The sequence below is a fragment of the Salvelinus fontinalis genome, chromosome 29, assembly GCF_029448725.1.
Source record: "Salvelinus fontinalis isolate EN_2023a chromosome 29, ASM2944872v1, whole genome shotgun sequence".
NCBI lineage: Eukaryota > Metazoa > Chordata > Actinopteri > Salmoniformes > Salmonidae > Salvelinus > Salvelinus fontinalis.
In genome coordinates, this window is record NC_074693.1 from 40,615,471 (window position 1) to 40,630,612 (window position 15,142).

Genomic DNA, 15,142 nt, shown 5'->3' on the forward strand with positions numbered 1-15,142 from the left:
ACCAGGCAAGGAGGGCATTAATCAGAGAGGCAACAAAGATAACCAAAGATAACCCTGAAGGAGCTGTAAAGCTCCACAGCGGAGATTGGAGTATCTGTCCATAGGACCACTTTAAGCCATACACTCCACAGTGCTGAGCTTTATGGAAGAGTGGCCAGAAAAAGCCATTGCTTAAAGAAAAAAATAAGCAAACACATTTGGTGTTCGCGAAAATGCGTGTGGGAGATTCCCCAAACATATGGAAGAAGGTACTCTGGTCAGATGAGTCTAAAATGTATATTTTTGGCCATCAAGGAAAACGCTATGTCCGGGTTAAACCCAACACCTCTCATCACCCCGAGAGCATGGTGGTGGTAGCATCATGCTGTGGCGATGTTTTTCATCGGCAGGGACGGGGAAACTGGTCAGAATTGAAGGAATGATGGATGGCGCTAAATACAGGAAAATTATTGAGGGGAACCTGTTTCAGTCTTCCAGAGATTTGAGAAAGGGACAGAGGTTCACCTTCCAGCAGGACAATGACCCTAAGCATACTGCTAAAGCAACACTCAAGTGGTTTAAGGGAAAACATTTCAATGTCTTGGAATGGCCTAGTCAAAGCCCAGACCTCAATCCAATTGAGAATCTGTGAAATGAATTAAAGATTTCTGTACACCAGCGGAAGGCATCCATCTTGAAGGAGCTGGAGCAGTTTTTTTATAAGACTGGGCAAAAATCCCAGTGGCTAGATGTGCCAAGCTCACAGAGACATACCCCAAGAGACTTGCAGCTGTTATTGCTGCAAAAGGTGGCTCTACAAAGCATTGACTTTGGGGGGGTGAATAGTTATGCACGCTCAAGTTTTCAATGTTTTTGTCTTATTTCTTGTCTGTTTCACAATAAAACATATTTTGCATCTTCAAAGTGGTAGGCATGTTGTGTAAATCAAATGATACAAACCCCCCAAAACGCCATTTTAATTCCAGGTTGTTAGAAATCAAAATAGTAAAAATAGCAAGGGGGTGAATACTTTCGCAAGGCACTGTAGGTATTTGTAGTTGTCCACATATTCTAAGTCAGAACTGTCCATAGTAGTGATGCTAGTCCGGCGGGGGGTGGTACAGGCAGCGATCGGCTGAAGAGCACGCATTTAAGAGCAGTTGGAGGTCACGGAAGGAGTGTTGTACGGCATTAAAGCTCGTCTGGAGGTTTGTTAACACAGTGTCCAAAGAAGGGCCAGAAGTATACAGAATGGTGTCGTCTGCGTAAAGGTGGATCAGAGAATCACCAGCAGCAAGAGCGACATCATTGATATATACAGAGAAAAGAGTCGGTCCGAGAATTGAACCCCGTGGCACCCCCATAGAGACTGCCAGAGATCCGGACCACAGGCCCTCCGATTTGACACACTGAACTCTGTCTGAGAAGTAGTTGGTGAACCAGGCGAGGCAGTCATTTGAGAAACCAAGGCTGTTGAGTCTGCCGATAAGAATGTTGTGATTGACAGAGTCGAAAGCCTTGGCCAGGTCGATGAAGACAGCTGCACAATACTGTCTTTTATCGATGGCGGTTATGATATAGTTTAGGACCTTGCATGCCTCCCATGACCAGCTCGGAAACCAGATTGCATAGCGGAGAAGGTACGGTGGGATTCAAAATGGTCTGTGATCTGTTTGCTAACTTGGCTTTCGAGGACTTAACTAATTATGTGACTTCTGAAGGTAATTGGTTGCACCAGATCTTATTTAGGGGCTTCATAGCAAAGGGGGTGAATACATATGCACGCACGCACCACTTTTCCGTAATTTTTTAAATTTCACTACTTTATGTATGTCCATTACATGAAATCCAAATAATAATCAATTAAAATGACAGGTTGTAATGCAACAGAATAGGAAAAACGCCAAGGGGGATGAATACTTTTGCAAGGCACTGTAGGTGTCTTGTTAGACTGTAAACTCTCCTTCCAGACTCACATTAAGCATCTCCAATCCAAAATTAAATCTAGAATTGGCTTCCTATTTCGCAAACAAAGCCCCCTTCACTTATGCTGCTAAACATGCCCTCGTAAAACTGACTATCCTACCGATCCTTGACTTCGGCGATGTCATTTACAAAATAGCCTCCAACACACAACTCAGCAAATTGGATGTAGTCTATCACGGGGCCATCCGTTTTGTCACTAAAGCCCCATACACTACCCACCCCTGTTACCTGTATGCTCTCGTTGGCTGATCCTCGCTTCATATTCGTCGCCAAACCCACTGGCTCCAGGTTATCTACAAGTCTTTGCTAGGTCTTCCTTATCTCAGCTCACTGGTCACCATAGCAACACCCACCCGTAGCACACGCTCCAGGAGGTATATTTCACTGGTCATCCCCAAAGTCTAACCCTCACAACTGCAGACCACACGTAACCACATCATCCTAGGAACTCCACATCTGGCTTCTTCACCTGTGGGATCATCTGAGACCAGCCACCAGGACAGCTGATGAAACTGAGGAGTATTTCTGTATGTAATAAAGCCCTTTTGTGGGGGAAAATGTATTCTGATTGGCTGGGCCTAGCTCCCCAGTGGGTGGGGAGCCAGGCCCAGGCCCACTCATGGCTGCGCCCCTGCCCAATCATGTGCAATCCATAGATTAGGGCCTAATGAATTTATTTCAATTGACTGATTTCCTTATATGATCTGTAACTCAGTAAAATCATTGAAATTGTTGCATGTTGCATTAATATTTTTGTTCAGTATAGTTTACATCACAAAACGTGGCAATTAACTACAATGACCACAATGTTTATTTTACGACTGCTACCGAAGAGAGATTAATGTTCAATCGTGAGGTGATACAGAGAGCAGCTGTTGATTCGTGAGGGAACTCTACCTGAAAATACATGATCTAAGTGATTCATAGTTTGTATTCATAAAAGTATGCTTGATTTACTTTGAAGTACAAAATATTGATTTTGTCAAACAGCATAGGAAGCAGCTCTATAGAGATGAGATGATGACTTGGAATGAAATAATAAAGTCATCAAATAAAACAAATGTAATATACACAACAACTGATATATTTGATATACTGATATAAGTAATGTGAATAAATGTTGGCTAGTAAGTGATAAGCAGCAATGGGCAGTCACTACTATCGTGACTTTTATTAATTGGTTTATATTTTGTAATAATCTAACCGAAACCAACCTCAAAAATAACAAATCGCTCAGCACTATTTGCCATGAGTACTTACTAAGTAAAATAATCGTATGCTCCAGCTGGCACAGAGGTGGAGAAAGAAAGACAAAACAATTGAAAAGAAGAGGAAAGGAGACAGGTAAAGATAAATGCTTAACCAACGAGGAAAGACATTTCCTTTTCTTTTTCAGTTTCAGCCTCAAGAAGCTTGGGGGGAAAGTTAAAAAAAAGTGAGTAGTTGGAGCTAGTGCATCACAGCTCTTCAAGGATGTTGAGCTCTCCACAGATTTTACCCGTATCCTTTCTTGATTTGATTTGCCTGAAGGGCTACTCCCCCGCTTAAGCCTGACTAGGAGAGGAACAAGACAAGAAAAATACTATGCCAGTTTGCCATTTACTCTTGTAAATTTTCTTGTCTCACCTAGAAATGCTTCGCATACAAAGTGCTGATGAGTGAACAATTTTACTGGGAAATTCATTATGCATTATTTTTCTTGCCGTGATGTGTCAACCCCAGTGAAATGTCAGAGGATATTGAGCCAGTTGGAAATGTCAGACTGGGATGATTTGAGAAAGGGAATTAGGCAAGAAAATGTAGCACAATATGTGTTAGTGTTTCTTAGTTTGGCGAAGATTAATTTACATCATTATGTTGTACTAGAGATTGCGGGTTTGGTTTTAGCTCTTTCACTATTTGCTCTGTGTCTAGTTTTATACAGCGACATTCACTGACTTTATAAACTACTGCATTTACCCATCTCTCACTACCGGGTTGCCATGTTGGGCCCAATTTTTCAAGAATATAGATATAGTTGTTCAGTGTGTATCTGGCAACCACACAAGTAGTTTTAAACTTCAGCGAAATAGCAAAGTAAAGGACTATACTGAAAAAATATATAAATGCAACATGCAACAATTTGAACGATCTTACTGAGTTACAGTTTATATAACGAAATCAGTCAATTGAAATAAATTCATAAAGGCCCTAATCTATGGATTTCACATGACTGGTCAGGGGCGCAGCCATGGGCCCACACGCTTGGGAGCCAGGCTCAGCTCTGGGGAACATTCCTGAAGTCAGCATGCCAATTGCACGCTCCCTCAAAACTTGAGACTTCTGTGGCATTGTGTTGTGTTAAATTTGTGTTAAACATTTTAAAGCGACCTTTTATTGTGCACAGCACAATGTGCACCTTTCAATGTGCACCTGAAATGAGCTGTTTAATGAGCTTGTTGATATGCCACACCTGTCAGGTGGATGGACTATTTTAGCAAAGTAAAAATGCTCACTAAAAGAGATGTAAACAAATTTGTACAGTCAGGGAGAGGTTGAAAATGTCAGTGAAGACACTTGCCAGTTGGTCTTTGCATGCTTTGAGTACACGTCCTGTTAACCCATCTGGCCTCGAGACTTTGTGAATGTTAACCTGTTTAAAGGTATTACTCACATCAGCTACGGAGAGCGTAATCACACAGTCGTCCAGAACAGCTGGTGCTCTCATGCATAGTTCAGGGTTGCTTGCCTTGAACCGAGCATAAAAGGCATTTAGCTCATCTGGTAGGCTCGCGTCACTGGGCAGCTCATGGCTGGGTTTCCCTTTGTAGTCTGTAATAGTTTGCAATCCCTGCCACATATGATGCGCGTCAGAGCCGGTGTAGTAGGATTCAATCTTAGTCCTGTATTGACGCTTTGCCTGTTTGATGGTTGGTCTGAGGGCATAGCGGGATTTCTTCCGGATTAGTGTCCCGCTCCTTGAAACCGGCAGCTCTAGCCTTTAGCTCGATGCAGATGCTGCCAGGAATCCATGGCTTCTGGTTGGATATGTACGTACCGTCACTGTGGGGACAATGTCGTCGATGCACCTATTGATGAAGCCAGTGACTGAGGTGTTATACTCCTCAATGCCATTGGATGAATCCCGGAACATATTCCAGTCTGTGCTAGCAAAACAGTCCTGTAGCGTAGCATCCGCATCAACTGACCACTTCCGTATTGAGCGAGCCACTGGTATTTCCTGCTTTAGTTTTTGCGTGTAAGCAGGAATCAGGAGAATATAATTAGTCAGATTTGCCAAATGGAGGGTGAGGGAGAGATTTGTATGCATCTCTGTGATGTGGAGTAAAGGTGGTGTAGAGTTTTTCTTTCTTCGGTTGCACATGTGACATGCTGGTAGAAATGAGGTAAAACGGATTGAAGTTTGCCTGCATTAAAGTCCCCGTCCACTCAGAGCGCTGCTTCTGGATGCTTATGGCCATATACAGCTCGTTGAGTGTGATCTTAATGCCAGCATCGGTTTGTGGTGGGAAATAAATGGCTACGAATAATATAGCTGGGAACTCTTTTTTAGACAGTGTGGTCTACAGCTTATCATGAGGTAGTCTATCTCAGGTGAGCAATACCTCGAGACTTTAATATTAGACATTGCGCACCAGCAGTTATTGACAAATAGACACTCACCCCCGCCCCTTGTCTTAGCAGACATAGCTGCTCTGTCCTGCCGATGCACGGAGATGCCAGCCAACTCTATATTATCCGTGTCGTCGTTTAGGCAAGTCTCTGTGAAACATAAGATATTACAGTTTTAATGTTCCTTTGGCAGGATAGTCTTAATTGTAGATCTTCCTGTTTCTTTTCTAATGATTGCACATTGGCCAATAATACGAAGGATAGCGGTGGTTTACCTGCTCGTCGGTGAATTCTTACAAGTCACCCAGCCATCCTCTCCCTTTTTCTCTGCCTTTTTTTCACGCAGATGACGGGGATTTGGGCCTTGTCTCGAAAAACACTATATCCTTCACGTCGGACTCATTAAAGAAAAAATCTTTGTCCAGTTCGAGCTGAGTAATCGCTGTTCTGATGTCCAGAAGCTCTTTTTGGTCACAAGAGACGGTAGCAGCAACAAAATGAGTTCAAACAATGCGAACAAACGAATAAAATAGCACAGTTGGTTAGGAGCCCGTAAATGGCAGCCATCTCCTCTGGCGCCATTAAGTAGTCTATGATGAGGTTTAAATCTCCCAGATGGAGAGTTCTACTGATGAGGACAAGTGTCTTGCCATTCACAGAGATATCATCAATGTCAACTCTAATTGAAACTAAATTAGACTCCATTTACTTTTATAGCTCCCATAAGGATAATAAGTTGATCCGGTCTCAGAACCTTACGCTAATAAATAATAAGGACCATAGAAAAGCCTTACATGTTCTGTTTAGACCTACCGGCATAATGATGGTCACTTGGTTGAGTTATTATTAACATCCTATTGGGGGGATGGTGGGAAAACATAGACAGAGAGAGCTGGGGGCTACTGCTGTATCTCAATTGGGAATTGTTTTGCCCCGAGATAAAAATGAAGAAAGAATTGCCTACCTGCAATCAACCCATGGTAACTATTGTATAGAACTGTATAGAATAGCGTTGAGTAAACACGGTTAAAAGTTTTATCCACTTTGCTGTCGCATAAAGGCATAGATTTGTTACAAGGCTTTTAGCAATATGTGCTTGAAAGCATGTAATGTCTATTGGCCAAGTCAACACAACCTGTGGAATGTATGGTTCTTTGAATGTCCTTGCCAAAGAAAATGCAAGCAGGAAAAAGTAAATGGTAATGTGTGGAAAATAAAAAGAGTGGACATTCCACTCAGGACTCAGTTGGTCCTGTCACTCACCGAAAGCTCTGTAGAACTCGTCCTTTGTCAGGTGCTCGTCGTCGTTGAAGTCGTTGTATTTGAGAAGGTCAAACAGGGTGCACTCAGAGACATCCTTGGACAGACCTTCCTGCTTGATGACCTGCAACAGAAAAATGCATTTAGACCTTGCCTTTTAAGTGGGCCAGTATATAATTTACAGATAAAGCTAAGTCTAGGCCTGGATTTTTCTGGGTCTGGGGTTTCTTTTTTCTTCTACTTTTTTTCCCACGCCGTCTCCTTTTTTTGGGGTTGCCGAAACCGGGAACCACTCAAGGATCTGGGATTTCTAACGTTACAGTATAGAGCATGCAATGCAACCCAATCAGTTCTCTGTCTAAATATAGCACGTCAAAGAAGACATTGATTCCTCAGTAATAAGATGACTGAAATAGAAAAATACCACAACCTCTCCAGTATTGTTTTCCCAAGTCAGTCATCGTAAGACCTGAATGCATTTCTTTGTATGACACTGTAGGTTAATGTGCATTCAATTACACTGGAGAAGACCCACTGAGGCGTAAATTGTGTGTGCAATACATGGTTTAGTGGAGAATAGGTGCCATCCTGAAAAACAGCCCAGATTTGATCATCTCTGCAGACATAACAATGATGACAAACTTTGAAAATTATGTTTCTAACCTAAACTAAATTTCACATTATAAAGCTTAACTCTCAAGACCAATTTCATTCTTTGTCCAATCCCTTAAAAAATAAAACGCATTCAGGTGAGAAGTTGTGGGTTGGGGGAATTGCTTATTCATATTCATTTTGGGGTGGGTAAACATGCCTGTTTACCCATGCCTGATCCATGCCTGATCCCAACCTTTTCTTACTAAAGCAAACTTACCAGAAGTCCACTAGCATGCTCTGATAATAAAACGATATGCATCACAAGTGAATTCAGCTCTGGACCGTTACCTCCGAGTGGTAAGGTGATGAGTTCCTGACATCTATTGCCACTTGCAGTGGAAGTTCAAATCCCCCATGGGACGCAAAATACATCTTTGAAATGTGAACTCACATTTATTGTGTTGGGAAGAAAAGTGCAGTCATCACCTTGAAAATGAAGATTAGGGGCTCAATTCAGTCCAACCCGCATTGCAGTATTTACGCAGTAGCTATATTCCCAATTGTCAAAGTAACTCACAGATTGGTCTTTGGTACTGTATAAACACCTAGATCTACTATCAGAGTGATCCCTCTCACAGCAGGTATGCTTTCACTTTCAGAATTAGAAGTGTGTGGGCATGGGATGAATATTGTAAATAAATTATTTATTTTTATATCTGCGTGGGATTTAAACTCACAACCATTGAACCGTAAACCAACTGCCATAACAGAGTAAGCCACCAATCAATGATAGCGTTTGTGGAAAAAATACTACAAGTTGACCTGACCACCATTGTCATTTATTTCTTGTCGTGATGGATGTAGCTACCGATATGAATGGGAAACCACATGTTCATTTTCTTCGTATACGCAAAAGCACATATATTTGTATGAAACGGTAAGCAAAAACATTGAATTTGGAATGTTGTGTAACGCCAGTAGTCTAATCAAGGAAGCATCATGCAAAATATAATGGCACATTCCACTTACCAAGACCATTGCCAAATAAGGTGCGCTGTCACCTGCTTTTATAGTTAGCCTTGAGGTGGTACCACCCAGCACATCTAGAAGAGAGTGTATTTCATACTGAACCCCTCCCTTGAGATGAATTGAAATGATTATGTTTTAGTCATTATATCTGTTTGGGCTTCTTGCGGTCCATTTGCATTCTACAAATTATTTCTAATTCTAATGACAAATGATTTGTTATTATGTTCAAGGCCCCCTGACCATCCGTTCAAGAAAAGATCGGCCTGCGGATAAATTGAGATGATCCCTGACGTAGAGGCGCCTTCTCAAGATGTCACGCCTGCTACCGCTCCCCCTCCCTGGCGCTCGAGGGCGCCAGGCTACCGGTCTTTACATGCACCTGTCACCATTATTACAGCGCTCATTAGACTCACCTGGTCTCCTTCACGTGGGTTGATTGCCCCTGTATATCTGTCTGTTCCTCGGTGGTGTTCCCTGTGTCCGCATTAATTGTTGATACGTGTTCCTGTTCTATGTCCGTCAGTTATTAAACCTTCACTCCCTGTACCTGCTTCTCATCTCCTGCGTCGATCCTTTCACAAGAGGCCTCTACATGATTTCAATGGTACAGTCGAACCGCTAGGGCCAATAAGAGCTAGATTTACTACTAAAAGACCACAATATATCACTTTTGCAACAAACTATCACAATGAAGACCAGCATTGACGTGTTTCACTATAACTAAGCCTAAAACATCTGGTTTTCGATGAACATTTTTCTTTCTTTCATTAAAAGTTACTCTTTATATCTTACCTTGTCCTAGATTGTCTATAGATCTCTTATTTCTGGAAGTAAATAGTATTATCCCGAGGAAACCCCTTTTCATGCTGCAAAGACTCTCTTGTTATGTTTTATATATGGTTTGAAATATGACACGTTGGATCTACAGTATCTCACCTTCAGGCTGACTTTCACTCATCCGTCATTCTAGATCAGCTGTCATGAAGCTTGACAAAATATGACAGTGTTGGGGAGTAGTGAACGCCTGTATTTTGCAGTAGCTTGGTGGAAGTTGAACACAATTCAAATCTTGGTAGTGTTATCTGTAGTTAATTACTTTTTGCCATGTAACGGTATAACTGACTACTGAAACTACACTACTTTTTGGGGCAAAAAGAGAAGAAAATAATGGAGAAATAGGCAATCATTTATTTTATTTTTCAGCTTCAGACCTGCCTAATTCTCACTTGAAACCGTTTTTGCAATTTGTAGTCTAGGACATTTCAGATTTAGATATGATCATTTTTCCCGAGGTAGCTTGAAAACTATATCATTTTTAAGAAGATTTTATTAAGGGTAGCTTTTGTTTAGCTTAACTTCTTCTAGTGTGAAGTAATTGGTAGTTTGGTCAACTATGATTTCAGAGTAGCTTCCCCAGCACTGCTGCCTAATGTATCATCATCAAGTATGTCTTGTTCTTTGCAACTTTGGCCATGCTTTCTGAACTCTTACTGAACTAAAAGTGTAAACTATAAAGAATTATCAAAATGTTTGTGATGATTCAACCTCGTATGTTGAATTGAAAAACGTTCTTAAAGCCATCTGTGTATGATAATGTACTAGAAATGTATTTCCATTGACCTTTATCACTTCACAGTACTTTACAACACTTGCTATAAGCATTCATAAAAGTGTATCCATCCTTTAAGACAATTTATAAGAATTGGCAATTGAATGCATTCATAATACATTAGACACAGTTGGTTCAGAGAAAATGTTATAAAAGAACATGGTATTCCAAAGTATTCCCTGTTTTTCTGAACCACCCCATGGCGGATGGTTTGATTCGAGGAGATGGTAATATTAGAGGGGGCTGTGAATCACCACTGTCTTTGATGATTCTCACACCATCTCTTAAATGTTTCATGTCCCGGCTAGAAATCAAACCATCTTTCCCTTGCTCTGTAGTTGATGTTCAGGTTTGATGTACTGGAGGAATCGACACTATCTGATTGCGTCAACATAAAGAAGGGGGTCAAGTGTCTGAAGATAGAGTGTACCCACCTGCCCCTTCTTCCACTCAGATCTGAAGACACACACACATACGCATGCACACACACATTGAACACACACACAAACACACACACACACACTATCCCAAGCCTTAACCTTTGAACTGAATTAACTAAATTATTCACATTGTGTTTGGAATGCCGCCAGAGTCCGTGTCAAATTAACACCCATTTACAGAAGCCTCTTTTACAATTAACAATTATTTTATGTATTTTACCTTTATTTAACTAGGCAAGTCAGTTAAGAGCAAATTCTTATTTACAATGAACAATTACACAAATAGCAGACTCGTAAATGAGGCCTGAAATGATCGGTCACATCAAATTTGTATAATTTAACCTGGCAAAGCATGAAGAGCGAAGGATAGGATTTCACTGATTGAATTCTCAGCCATGAGTGACTTCTGAGATGTGGCATAGTTTTGAGGACCTCTGAGATGTGGCATAGTTTGAGGACTTCTTGAGATGTGGCATAGTTTGAGGTCAACTGTGTCAACGTCTGATATTCAGAATTAATGATTGCAGTGCTTTTGTAGACAAGACAAAAACGTTAAGCTTAGAATAGCTACTACATATTCTGCATTTAATACCAGTTTGTATTGTATATGTACTGTGTCCCCATTGCCATATGTTTCAAGGTTTAAGAGAGACCTTAGCATTTTCTGTGAGGAATGACTTAAAACCAACATGTCGTTCCTCAATCTGTGCAGTGGATGTTTGTGGACAGACGTTGACATTAAAACGCCTGGATAGATGATGCCTCATAGCTTTGTGTCTAGCCCTTAGTGTCATCCGTAATGTAATACTTTTGGTACCTATGGTAACTACCCGAAGCAACTTACCAATGTATCAACAGGGAATATTTGCATAGTCAAATAAAGCCCAACACGACATCACAATGTCTCTTTCGTTGTGTATTTCACGCACTGTTCATCGATTTATGCTCTCATCCCCGAGCTGAAAGCAGTGCTGTTATGTAAAAAAAAAAAATATATATATATATATATATATATATATATATATATATATATATATATATATATATATATATATATATATATATATATATATATATATATATATATATATATATATATATATATATATATAGATAGTTAAATATCAGAGTTGTTGACTGTAATCAAATGGGGCACTTGGATTCAAAAGAGTGAATGCATAAGAATATGAATCAAGCTTGTTTTCTATCTCACATCAGTCTAATAGAGACAGGAGTAATCAGAGTGCCACTGGATATATTAATATGAAACCGAGAGCAGTTGAAAGGTTATTTAAACCAGCCGTGGTTGCTTACTTATTCAATTATTTAAATGAATGGCATATAAACCAGTCCTCGGGTATTGCGAAACATAAATTCATTATGCATAAAATGTCTTCCTTTGTCATGAAAGTCACACAATACTCCATATTCAACCACACTTTCTGTCCGTAACAGTCAAAGCCGACATTCTACCACGAGCAGGAACGTTCCTTTGACCTGGATTATTACATTTCTAAGTCGCCTCGCTTTCCGAAGCGAAGACCAACTGAAAAGGGAATAATATTGAAAATAATACATCAAGATGGCTCCTATAGTAAATTCCTAGGAGGCTATAGTAAACACAATGTTAAGGTTCTGTTTGTTGACCCTTTCTTCATTTCAGGGAAGGGTGTGCTGGTATGGCTACTGACATGTGGGAGAGACATTTACTGTGGCTTTATTGTCCACCCTCATGTCCTCATCTGTGATAGTTCACTACTCCTTGGTGTGTAGTGAACACGATGTTTTGTTGGTTTTAGTGACATCCAAGTCCAATACTTAGTGACATCCAAGTCCCGGCCTCCTCACCTGTGATAGTTCGCTGCTGTCTACTCTCCCGCTACCATCGGCGTCGAAGCGCTTAAACAGAAGGTCGACCAGCTTCTTTCTGGCGGCCATGTTGTCTTTGTGGCTCCCACGGTTGCCAGTTTCCATGTACCTCTGGTCATGCAGGTTCAGAATTTTGGTCTTCAACCTCCGGTAGTCACCCAGTCTGCAGTTGTCATCTGAGGAACAACAACAAGAGAGAAGAAGTTAGAATCTAAAAAGGCTTAGTCATGTCAAGTGAGGCCCGTATAAAGTCAATGTGCACACCCAGAGGCGTCATACCCATAGGTGGTACAAGGACAAAACATCTCAGATTTCTTCTGTTTTAATTTTATTTTCAGATGTTCAATTATTTAATAAACAATTTTTAAGCCCACATTTGATAAAAATGATTTATAAAAAGTGCTATTTTGCGGAGGGGGCACACTAACTGAACCATATTTTACCTATCAGCTAACCACATCATACGTTTTAGCAATATCAGTCGATGACACAGTCGATGACGTGGCACACAACCATTGGTTGATGCATGCAACGTCTAAGCAGTGGAACATGACTAGTATTGTTAGTGGAGGAGGAGAGAGTGTCAAGTGACACACCCAGCATCTGATTTAATTTTCGCTGCTGGTGAAGGGCAGGACACGCAGGAGGTATGTTTGTCAATTCATTTGATCAAGCTATGTTGCCTATTGATTCTTTCTTGGTGGCCCAGCGTCGTCTGGGTTTGGCCGGGGTAGGCCATCATTGTAAAAAAATGATTTGTTCTTAATTGACTTGCCTAGTTAAATAAAGATTACACATTTCTATTGGGCCCAAAATAATCTGAAACACAACCAAAACAAACAGAAAACGCATCCCCAAAATGTGTAGAGACACTAGCTTGATGTGGTCATTGTGTGTATGGGACCAAATACTTAACTTTTTACTACTTTAATCCACATAAGTGAATTTGTCCCAATACTTTTGGTCCCCTAAAATGGCGGGTGGTAGGGGGGGGGGGGTCAATGTACAAAAAGTGGTGTAATTTCTAAATGGTTCACCCAATATGGATGAAAATACAGTCTGCACTTTAACCGCATAGTCATTGAATTATTTAAAATCCAAAGTGCTGGAGTACAGAGCCAAAACCACCAAGCATTTGTGCCCCTTCTAAAATAATGGGTACATGACGCCCCTGTGCACACCTGTCTGCAGCACACTTTCATAACTTGTAGTGCTGTGTGGGTTGGCAATGATGGAAGGTGTGAGCGAATTCATTATCAAACACCAACAGTAAGAGAAAATGTGATGATTTGTATTTGCAATCCACCATCAAAGCAGACATCAAAAGAGTCAACTACATGAAATATTCAGCATAGAAGAGTTACGAGCAAAAATAATGACTGGAACTTGTCATTCCAATGCATGACATATTGTAAAACTTATTTTTTCTAATATCTACAGAAGTGTTAGTGACAGTTCTGTAGTGACAGTTCTGTTGGCTGTTGTGAATTACACCTGAGTAGACTTTGCTTTCTCCAGACAAAAATAAAATACTAAAGCAGGAAAGAAAGTTTGAGGGAATTTTTTGAGTTGCTTTAGACAGTTGTTCTCGACAGTGGCATAACACAATTAGTGACAGACAGTCGTCTCAAGACAAAGCCTCTCCAGGACTGTGGCATCACCTTTTACAGGGTGTGACCGTGCACCATTTTGCCGCCAAGCGCTGCACATCATAAAATGGCCTCTGTCTTGACAAGCCTTGGTGACAGAAAAGCTGCCTCAGAAATGGCCGAATGAATAAAAGATAAATGGCTGCTAGCCCAGGGGATATGAAGGTCAGTGTTATCAAAAGCCCTGGACACACACGGACAGACACACACACACACACACATAAATACACATGCACACGCACACACTGCAGGCACGTACTCACACACTCTTACGGACAGACACACGCACACTCTCTCTCGTTCTATAAAATACGCACACATTCAAGGTACATGTACAATTAGTGAGCATTCATTCAACAGCCTCGGCAGCAAATAATCTATTTTCTAAAACAAACTAAAAAAGATATACTTAAGCTGTCAAGTAGGGAGCTTTGAAAGAACGGCAGCCCCTCATAATGTCTGTTTGACTAGTATAGTGTCTAGTGCTTCAGCTATATTGTGGGAAGAGTGCCGTTGTTTACCCCTACCTAAATTCTTTGTGAAACACTCAAATGGCTTGATGAGTGCATCTCTTCAATACAGTGTGTTATGAATGGCTGGGAATCTGTCTTGAATGGAAACAACCCCTACATTCAACCAACTTGAACAACACCTGCAACAATCAAATTGTTCATGTTAGCGACAACAACAAGCAAACTTTACGAGGGTCGAAAAACACTGGCTAAAGTAAGTTTGTTTCAATTTCAACCAAGGCTTTATGAAACATCTCTTCAGCAATGCATTCGGAAATGCAAAAAGACTCCTGGAGAGACTTAACTAGGTTGTAATAGACCCATCAGCGAGACGCTTTCCCCCTGGCGTGCCTCTGTATAATGCAAACTCCGGCAACATTGTTCATGTCGGAAACGTATGACCACTCCTCGAGGCCCGAGAGACTCCATGTAAAGCAGTCGCCATGGCTGACTGGCCCTTCTGATGAGGATTTTTTTCACCGCCGCCACGGACTCCCATTCAGATATTGTTTTAAAAAGAATATTCTGGTCACGTCAGGCGGGTGTGACGCTAAGTGGCTCGCTAAGCACGAAAGACCCGTTGCGTGTTATTAATTGTAATGG

The 15,142-nt window shown here is 41.0% G+C and overlaps 1 protein-coding gene across 4 annotated transcripts in view; it reads right to left on the reverse strand.

Annotated features, from left to right (window-relative positions):
- The window catches only part of LOC129827979 (follistatin-related protein 5-like), a 174,634-nt gene that overhangs the window by 65,570 nt on the left and 93,922 nt on the right, over positions 1-15,142 (reverse strand). For 2 of the 4 annotated variants that reach the window (XM_055889326.1, XM_055889325.1), the window contains exons 5-7: positions 12,358-12,554; positions 6,841-6,961; positions 5,629-5,727 (exon numbers count right to left, since the gene is read on the reverse strand). In XM_055889326.1, the coding sequence (XP_055745301.1) occupies positions 5,629-5,727; positions 6,841-6,961; positions 12,358-12,554 (417 nt within the window). The remainder of the gene's footprint in view (positions 1-5,628; positions 5,728-6,840; positions 6,962-12,357; positions 12,555-15,142) is intronic. The other 2 variants (XM_055889327.1, XM_055889328.1) reach the window with 1 other exon arrangement.